The sequence below is a fragment of the Neophocaena asiaeorientalis genome, unplaced genomic scaffold (assembly GCF_003031525.2).
Source record: "Neophocaena asiaeorientalis asiaeorientalis breed wild unplaced genomic scaffold, Neophocaena_asiaeorientalis_V1.1 scaffold581, whole genome shotgun sequence".
Taxonomy (NCBI): Eukaryota; Metazoa; Chordata; class Mammalia; order Artiodactyla; family Phocoenidae; genus Neophocaena; species Neophocaena asiaeorientalis.
In genome coordinates, this window is record NW_020172732.1 from 2,410,702 (window position 1) to 2,421,070 (window position 10,369).

At 38.7% G+C, this 10,369-nt stretch overlaps 1 protein-coding gene across 5 annotated transcripts in view; it reads right to left on the reverse strand.

The window, feature by feature from the left end:
* Window positions 1-10,369, reverse strand: part of DOCK7 (dedicator of cytokinesis 7) — a 204,838-nt gene that overhangs the window by 59,480 nt on the left and 134,989 nt on the right. For 3 of the 5 annotated variants that reach the window (XM_024740388.1, XM_024740390.1, XM_024740391.1), the window contains 3 exons: window positions 9,207-9,377; window positions 7,060-7,199; window positions 634-803 (listed from right to left, as the gene is read on the reverse strand). In XM_024740388.1, coding sequence (XP_024596156.1) covers window positions 634-803; window positions 7,060-7,199; window positions 9,207-9,377 — 481 coding nt within the window. Of the gene's footprint in view, window positions 1-633; window positions 804-7,059; window positions 7,200-9,206; window positions 9,378-10,369 lie in introns of those variants that run through there. The other 2 variants (XR_003002608.1, XM_024740392.1) reach the window with 2 other exon arrangements.

Below are 10,369 nucleotides of genomic sequence, written 5' to 3' on the forward strand. Positions count from 1 at the left end.
AGCACCTACTTAAAATACATATTAGATACCAGTAAAATTTTTTTAATTGAACTGGAAGTACTTTATCAGGTTAATTGCTAGTTCAAATGCAACCTACAGTGTTTTCTCTAAGGCAAATGAAGGAATTTAAGTAAATTCTAAAAATGGAAAGCAAGAGGAATAAAACTTTGTGGGTTCCAGTTTTTAAAAAGTAACAAAACTTCAACTTATTAACCCAGTATTAGCAATAAACATCATTGTTGTTATTCAGGTGAATATTAATTTCAATTTTATGTATATGAATAAAATTGAGACTGAGGGTGGGGACATCTGGCAAGTTTTCTCATATTGTTTTTTTCAGATGAACAGTATACACTCACACAAAAAAACCCCTATTTCCTAATAGGTAGGTATAGAAATGCTATAAAATCATTATTTAAAAATTTGCCATAAGAAATGCTTACAGAAACCTTGCAGTGAATTTTCTCACACAGTCTAAAGTCTTTCAGAAATATGTTATGTATTTACAGTGTACCTATGTCAGTGTAAGTTTCCTTATATTTCTTTTCCTAAAATAAGATCACATTTGAGATATTTTCTAATACTTTTAAACACTGAGATTTGCCTTTAGTTTGTCTTAAATATACTAAGTACCTGTAAAATCATACAGCTGAGGAACAGTTTCCATGATAATGCCAATCAGAGGCAGATACAACATAGCCACCCGAGCCTTTATCTGGGGGTCAGAGTACCGTGGGTCTGAGTCGTGACTGGATAGTAAATTGTGTACCATATTGATGACTTTCTTATGCAATCCAAACAGTCTATTTAAAAAGAAGATGAAGAAGCAGCTGCAGTAAGGTCACAGAGATTAGTTAATATCTTTAGAGCAAACAGTAAGTCATGGTACTGAACCACTTTATTCAGCTTCTTAACTTTGCCACATATTTGCATGTATTCCTATAAAACACTTCTCATTTTAAAATTAATCAATGTCCAAAAAATAAATAAAATTAATATCTCGCTGTACAAAATAAGAACTGAGGCAAAAGGAAATACTATACAAATTCACTTAAGAGTAAATCTGAGTATTTTTTCATTAACTCCTTAGGGCATTTTAATATTAAATAACTTAAAACCAGTTACGGTTATATTTTAAAGCAAAAAATGTAGGGGCTTCCCTGGTGGCACAGCGGTTGAGAGTCCGCCTGCCGATGCAGGGGACACAGATTCGTGCCCCGGTCCGGGAAGATCCCACGTGCCGCAGAGCGACTGGGCCCATGAGCCGTGGCCGCTGAGCCTGCGCGTCCGGAGCCTGTGCTCCGCAACGGGAGAGGCCACAACAGTGAGAGGCCCGCGTACCACCAAAAAAAAAAAGTAAATTTTAAGTAGTTGTAAATTTTATTTCATCAAATAAAATCTTTTCACATTTAACCAAAATAAACTTTTATTTCCTTTATCTAAAAGAAAAATCCTCTACCTAATGGGCTATACATAGTCCATGGCTAGGGTTGCCTTCGACATCTCTATTTAAACTGAACTTCCTTGCTCATTTGGGCCCTTACAACTTTCTAGACTCCCAATCCCAAGTTTCAACTGGCTAATACACTAGCAAGGATCACTCTCATCTTCACACTTTTTTGGCTTCTCTTCTTAGACTGAAGCTGCTTTGACTATGAAAAACATTCTAAAGAAAAATTCATCCAACTTCAACTGCCCTTAATGCTGTACCTGGCAGCTGTTTCAGATCTTATTCTCTCTCCTTAAGCCTCTTACCATCAATCTCAATAGAAGACCTTACCTCCAACTTTCTTTTAGGAAAGAAAAGCTGTTCTGAATTTGCTCTGGCCAGGTCTTTTAACACATCTCCATCTTTATAGCTACCAAATCATCTTTCCTTTCATCTCAGAAAAAATTCTTTCTTCAATAGCTTCAATGTCCCTCCTCACTAAGTTCTTCCCTTCTTTCCTATCTTGAAAATACATGTTCACTTGAAACTAGTTTGCTCTGGCTTATTTATAGTATTTCTCTTAGTAATAAACTATTATATGATTTCTCTAGTAATAAACTTCCTGAATGTGCAGTATATATCAAGCGTTTTTTTCCATTTACTTTCTAATATCTACTCTCTTTCTCTGAAACTAAAAGTTTTTGAATGCTTACCACATGGTATTGTACCCCTTTCATCATTTAATAGCTAAATGATTTTTCAAAGATACTTAACCTCTGTTTCCCTATCTATGTATGAAGGTAATAACCTACCTCATAAGGTGGCTGTGAAAATTAAGTTACATAATTTATGTAACATGCTTATTAGCACAGTGCCTTGCACACTGCCTTTTTCAGTAAATATTAGCTTTTCTGTTTTAAGATCACACAGCATATTTAAAAGCTAGGACTGGAAACCAGGTATTCTTCCTCCAGGGCTCTTTAGCTTATCTACCATTTTACGTAGGTATATATGAAATCTACCTGGAGATTCTTCTTCCTTCCAGTTTTTATTCAGAAAGTATATTTTTAAATACTGTCAAGAACTCCATCTAAAGGACATATTTCAGATTTCATTTTCTAGCTCTCTACTTGACACTTTGTCATCTTTTATGTTTTCTTCTCAGTGTTTTCTCCAAAGAGTTCCCATTATTCCTCATATTCTCCATCATTCTTCCCACGTCTCAGATTCTGATCATTTGCCTTTTATGTTCTCCCTTTCGACTTGTGTCACCAGTGATGATTCCCAAACCTGGGTATATATTTAACATCTCTCAGCAGCTACCAGCGCCAGACTTCAACCTATCTAAACTCTACCCACTGGTCTTCATGAAGCCTTTTCATGTGTCTACATTACTCAATCACATTCAGCCATTATACACATACACACACACACACACACACACACACACACACACACACATGCAGGACCTGTCATATCCTATGCTAGATGTTGGAGATAAGACATTGTCCCTGTTCTTAAAGAGCTTGCTTTAGCAAGACAGAAACACAGACACAAAAATAATAATTCAGTTTTACAAATGCTATAATAAAGGTGCTAATCTTCTTCAAAACTAGGTCTGTACTACAAAATTTGCATTTAACCATAGTATCCTGTTTCAATGTTGTAACTTTCTAACTGCAATGAAAATTTCTAGAGAGCAAATCTTTGGTCATTATTGGAACACATGGGGCTTCCCTGGTGGCACTGTGGTTAAGAATCTGCCTGCCAATGCAGGGGACACGGGTTTGAGCCCTGGGCCAGGAAGATCCCACATGCCGTGGAGCAACTAAGCCCGTGCGCCACAACTACTGAGCCTGCACGCCACAACTACTGAAGCCCGTGCGCCTAGAGCCCGTGCTCTGCAACAAGAGAAACCACCGCAATGAGAAGCCCACGCACCACAATGAAGAGTAGCCCCCGCTCACCACAACTAGAGAAAGCCTGCACGCAGCAACAAAGACCTAACACAGCCAAAATTAAATTAAATAAATAAATTTTAAAAACAATATTAGAACGTATTATTGCTACTCAAGGAATTATTTTTGATTACTTAGCGAGCAGAAGGAATAAAAAGAAAAACAATCCTCTTAAGGGTCTATCTAACAAATGTATGTTGTATTTTATCTATGTAAATATAAGAAGAATGTAAAACTTAGAGATGTGAGTCTCTCACAGTCAATCATTCATTCACTGAATTAACATATACTTATCAAGAGTCCACTCTGTACCAGACACAATTCTAATGCAGTGGGAATACAGCAGTGAATAAGAAAGTGCCTGCTCTCTTGAGCTCACATTCTAAGGGAAGGGGACAGACAATGAACAAACAAGCAAATTTCAGGTAAGTGCCTTGTAGAAAATAAAACAGGCTTATCTGGTTAAGAATAATTGTGGCAACGGCAACACAGCTATAATTCAGATTGAGTGGCCAATGACAGTCTCAGTGAGTAGATGATACTCTTTGAGTGGAGACCTGAAGAATCACAAGGAGGAAATGCCTATGTGGAGATCTTAGGGCAATTTCAGCATTGCTTCAGGCAGAGAAAAGTCCTAGCCCAAGGGCCCTAAGGTGGGACTGGGTTGGGCCCATTAGAGAAACAAAAAGAAGGCCAGGATGGCTAGATTTTAGTATGTGAGGAGGGAAGAGAGTGGCAGTGTAGACAACAGCTAGATATATAGGGCTTTGAGGTCCATTATTAAGTCTGAATTTTATTTTAAATGCTATTTTAAAAGCACACACTTTTAACTATTTTAAGAGTTAAGTGTGCTTTTAAACACATTAAAGAGTTTTAAGCAAGGAAGTGACGTAATTTAATTTTCATTTCTAAAAGACCATGTAGGCTGCTTGGTAGAAAAGGGATTTTAGGGAGGGAAGAATGGAAGGATGATTGGGGAGCAGCAGTAAAGATGGAGAGAAGTAGCTAAACTTGGGATATATTTTGGAGATAGTGTTAAGGCATTTGCTAATGGACTGGGTGCAGGAAAGAGTGAGAAAAGGAGGAAACAAGCAACAGTAAAAGCTTATAATCCTGTATATTACTATTTAAAGCTCTTCCAGTTATCTTTTTTAACTCAATAGACAAAGTAGTAGTGAAGACAGTTATCACAGCTTTCAGACTTGATAGAAAATCTTTCCAAGTGTCAAAGGACCAACTCTGAAGACCAGCTGGAAGAGATAAAAAAGAAGTCTTTCATAGGTCCTATATTGTTCCACAGAAATGTATCTATTTTAATAGAACTGATCCTTCATGTGAGAAAGAAACCTCATCACAAAAACAGTTGACTGTTAGAATTCTCTGTTTTTTATCAGACACTGCTGAACACCTACACAACATCTCCTTCCCCTGTCTTCCTTCCTAATAGAATGTAAAAATTTTCAGGTATACGTTCCTGCCCCTGTGACTCAGGGGAAGCCGACTCCATTCCCCCAGTTTCTGAAGTAGATAGATCCAATCAGACTAGCCCTGGTACTTAAAGTAGACAGTCAGTAAAGCTGTTTCATTATCAGTGTAAGAAGAGATAAATGTTAATTAACTAATTGTTTCCTTAACTGAGAAGGTCTACAAAAAAAAAATATCACATGAACTGAACACTTTTTAGTGACAGCTGATTTACATTTAGGCATGAGGTCCTTACCTTCTGCTTTGTAACAAACCACCCATGAACCAAAACCAGTCTAAGCACCACATTTGAGTAGAAGTGATCTAATCCATCCAGGAACCTGGCATTGCTCTGGTGACTGTAACAGTACAGGATAGGCAAGTGAGCCAAAACAGTCCAAAGAAAAGATGTGCACTGCATGCTTGAAAGAGGGTTTTTTTCCCTCTGTCCTCTGCTGGACATGAACAAGTAATAATCTAAGCTCAACCGCCAGAGCAACTACCTTACAGTCATGAGAGGCACACTAGCCTCAGGATAAAGCTGAGGGGTTTCTATAGAAGCAAGAGGTACAAAGAAACAGAACCCTGATAACATTATTGAGCTGCTGATTATAGTGTGCTAAAAACCTTACCTTTCTTCCAATTATGAAAAAATAAACATCCTTCCTTTAATAAAGCCAGCCAGTATGAAGAAAGGTTTTCTGTTTCTGGTAACCAAACTTATCCTGATGTATTAAGTAAAAATACTGGAAATATAGAGTCAAATGATTGAGATATAACAGTTATTAAAGAAAGGTAGTATGTTTAGAAGTTGTTGTCAGAGTGATTTTTTTCAAACGATGGATCCTTCCCCCCTAATGACATTATATTCATTTATCAATGGCAAAATATAAGAGTGGTGGCAAGCAAGGGTGGGAGACCCAGAGTTTCACCCACTTAGTCTGCCCTCTCCATACTCCAATGTCTACACCCCAACCCCATCCTACATGGAAGCACATTAAGGACCTTTTCACAACCTTACAGTTCTGCGGAGCACAGAGTGAAAAACTGCTTCTTAAAACTATATTCCTGGGCTTCCCTGGTGGCGCAGTGGTTGAGAGTCTGCCTGCGGATGCAGGGGACACGAGTTCGTGTCCCGGTCCGGGAGGATCCCACATGCCGTGGAGCGGCTAGGCTAGGCCCATGAGCCATGGCCGCTGAGCCTGCGCGTCCGGAGCCTGTGCTCCGCAACAGGAGAGGCCACAGTAGTGAGAGGCCCGCGTAACGTAAAAAAAAAAAAAAAAAAAAAAAAAAAAACTATATTCCTAATGCAAGAAGTTGCTGTTATGAAAAAAACTCATGCCTTTCATTTGCAGAAGCTTTAGCCTTTGACAGTTTACTTAGCATTAACCATGTCCCTATCGCTAAGAACTTTACAAGCATCCTTTTTCATTCGTTCAACAAATACATCATAGGATTCTTAAAAAACCTGCTCAAAAGTATCTCCTTTTGTTCTCTGGAGCTCTTACTTCAGGTTAAACTGCATTACAAACTCCTAATGATACTATCATGGAAAAAAAAAGCAATTATTACCCAAATGAGTTACAGTCATTCAGATTTTTGAAAATAGCTGTTAACATAGAAATACCCTATACGGATCTTAGATCACAACACATTTATAGAAAAGCTCTTTCTATAAATTCAAATCATCAGATAATATACTCTTCTTACTATATCAATTTCCAGTAATTCTTTAAAAGTATACACAATTTTGGAAGTTTCTAAAACCTAAGGACATTTGTTTATAGAGCAAATTTTGAAGTACATGCTACAGAGTATGATGGCAAATCATAAATTTTCCTCACAAGGAATCAAACAGACTAGTCTACTTAACTGAAATGTGCCTGCTGTATATCAGCAAATCTAAAAGTCCATCTACTAATATGCACAAATATTTTATGTACTACTAAGAAGGAAAAAAAGGCCACCAACTAAACCATGATGCAATGTTGATTTCAAGACAAACATCAAATTCAGAGATGACAAAAAATGTCTTTCTTAAAACTGATGAAATATAGAAATAACATGAGTATGGAACTTAGTGAACACAGAAGTAGAAGAAGAGTGGTAAACAGTATTCTTTTGATTCCTAGGAAGTTAACTGGATACTTCTGTCCCATTGTCCAAAATCAAATTAATATTCTACACGGCAAAAACTGGTCTACTCACCCTTCAGCATCAGGATCTAAAATGACAGCCAGCTCTGTTAACACAAGTCCTGCCAAATAATGTTGCTGGCGGAAAGGCACAGACAATTCAAACATATTTGCAATCTTCTGGTCTTGCACAGTGGTGGAAAATCCAGAACTCTGTTTGGGAGTGAGGTAGAACAAAACTATAACAGCTATGCAACAAAACATTCTATAGACAGAGCACTACAACAAATGAGATGTGAGCATTATCTGAAAGTGAGATAAACTTTTAAAGTTTATTTTTACATTACTATTATTAACATTGGAGAAAGTAACTGCTCTTACTTTTGGTATAGGAAACTATGATGAAATAACATTTTAAATTATTTTCAATTTCCTTTTTCTCATATTAAAATTTTTTCATCTGCTTTTTCCTTTATACTTTTAGCCACTTAATGTTTCAATATCATACTCTGAAGGGAAAAAAGGAACTAAATCCATATGCTACATTATGTACTCACTGCTGAGTACAAGAGAAATATTCATAGTCAAGGCTATCTATGGGTTTCCAGAGAAATTTCAAATACTATGAAGTTGTTTTTCGGGGAAAACACTATCTCCAGAAAATTACTGTCTTTTGTTTGTCCACTCACTGAGTTTTTAAGAGTTTTTTAATACTGTAAAATAGCATCCCGCCCCCCCCCACAAGATGCTTAAGGCAAGAATGTCCTCAATCTCATCATCCTTAATCCATATTCAAGACCGCCCATGCGAGGTTTCTTAGAAGAACAGACTTCAGATTTCTCTATGGAGAAATCATCTTCCTAATAAGCATATAAAACTATCCTTGCCCCCACTTCCCAAAGAGTGATGTCTCTGTCATCTATTAGAACCTGAAAATTCTGCAGTTAGATGAGAAAGTAGGGAACGAGATAATGGAAGAAATTCTGTTAATTTCTTGGCTGAATGAGATGTTCAGCAGGGAGTCAGGTGTAAACAAATGTGTTTCATTAAAGGTTTTAGGAACTGTACCTTTGACTAATTTGTACTTGACTGTGTAGCCATATCTTTGACAGAGGATGGGGGAAGGGAGCAAAGGACTAGCCTCATTTGTTATTGGAAGAAGTGTGTCCTAGCCAGGTAAAAGTATGTGGAAACAGGCTGATCCTTAAGAATTTTTGCAAAGGTAAAATGAAAAGTTGGGGGTGTTCTCTGATGTTTTCTAATCTTTCTAAGTAAAGTTTAAAATTTAGTTTATCAAACATCTGAGGTTGATCTAGTGTAGGGAATTACTTTCAGGAATTAAATATCTCAAAAATAAACTTATAAAGAGTTCATATCAACTTTCACTCTAGACATTAAGAGCTTAAGGAAGTAGCTTGTTTGCCTTAGGAATTATATAGCAAAAAGATGTTTCACTAGGAGGGAACATCCAGGCTTCTCTGATATGAAAACCACAAAATCGCTTCATTTCAATCTGTATGACAGGACACATAATAATTGCTACGATAACCCTTTGTCATCTTTAGAGCAACTACTAGGCACCCTGTGAAAATCCATAAACACCCATCTAGTTTCCTTTGGGTTCTCTGGATACAAGAAAGGCAGGTAGGGCTTTTCCAGGACTGCACTGCAGTTTGACTTCTTTCTCTGCTAAATTACGCTTCATTCCCCTTCCTTTCACAGGTATTGACATCTAATAAATACCTTGTCTTGTCTCCCAAACTCAGTCTGTGTCTGCCTCAAAAAAACCCAACCTGTGAAAACATCAAGTGAGTTTATGTAGTTGAATTCACTCCCTTGTGCCTGAATCGGTAAGAGGGGTACAACAAAGTGGTTAAAACTTGGGCCCTAGAATAAGCCAACACGTGCCATGGTTCAAAGCCTAGATCTGCCAATTTTTACTATATGTGACCCTGGGTAAGCTACTGACCTTTCTGTGTTTCAATTTTTTTCACCTGTAAAATGGGGATAATAATAGGACTTACCTCCTAGAGTTCCGGTGAGGAGTAAATGATTAATACTTATAAATTACTTAACCATTTAATACTTATAAAGCACTTAGTATGGAGCCTATCACACAGCTATTATTCAACAGTGTTACTTTCCATGTTTTCCAGTGTTTAGAATGCTTTTTCCACAAGTCTGGACTTAAAAAAACTTGTTTTCATACATATTGCATACCTGAGATGTTGCAGAAGAAACAGAAGGTGATGGTGACGCAGGTGGAGTTAGCAGGCTACAGGGTAAGTTTAAGGTAACATAGTGCTCATGGCTGCAGATGATGCGCAGAAAATCCAGCCTCAGGGACACCAAGACACTTGGAGTTGGTAATGAATAAAGCTTTGAAGATACCTTGTAAGTGTTGCATAAATAAGAAAACACCAATTGAACATATCATTTCTCTACTACCAATACCAGAATGATGAATTAAAGAATTAAAGTGATTTCTAAATTAAAAGGAGATGGCTAAGAAGGAGGAAATAGCTTCTTCCTCTTAGTCTATGTCATTGTTGAGTGTCAGAAACCCTTGTATTCGACAGAATAACTGCTTTGGGGGAAAATATTACTACCTTTAAAATAAGGTGCTGAGAGAGAGGGGGAAGATGACGGAAGAGTAAGATGCAGAGATCACCTTCCTCCCCACAGACACATCAGAAATACATCTACATGTGGAACAACTCCAACAGAACACCTACTGAACGCTGGCAGAAGACCTCAGACCTCCCAAAAGGCAAGAAACTCCCCCACGTACCTGGGTAGGGCAAAAGAAAAAACAATAAACAGAGACAAAAGAATAGGGACGGGACCTGCACCAGTGGGAGGGAGCTGTGAAGGAAGAAAGGTTTCCACACACAAGGCAGCCCCTTCGCAGGCCGAGACTGCGGGTGGCGGAGCGGGGGAAGCTTCGGAGCCGCAGAGGAGAGCACAGCAACAGGGGTGCAGAGGCCAAAGTGGAGAGATTTCCACACAGAGGAACGGTACCGACGGGGGCTGCAATCTGAGGCTCGGGCTTCGGTCAGAGCGCAGGGAGAGGACTGGGTGAACATAGCATGAAGGGGTTAGTGCACCACGCCTACCCAGGAGGGAGTCCGGGTAAAAGTCTGGACCTGCCGAAGAGGCAAGAGACTTTTTCTTCCCTCTCTGTTTTCTGGTGCACGAGGAGAGGGAATTAAGAGCGCTGCTTAAAGGAGCTCCAGAGACGGGCACGAGCCGCGGCTAGCAGCACGGACCCCAGAGATGGGCATGAGACACTAAGGCTGCTGCTGGCACCACCAAGAAGCCTGTGAGCGAGCACAGGTCACTATCCACACCCCCCTTCCGGGGAGCCTGTGCAGCCCGCCACT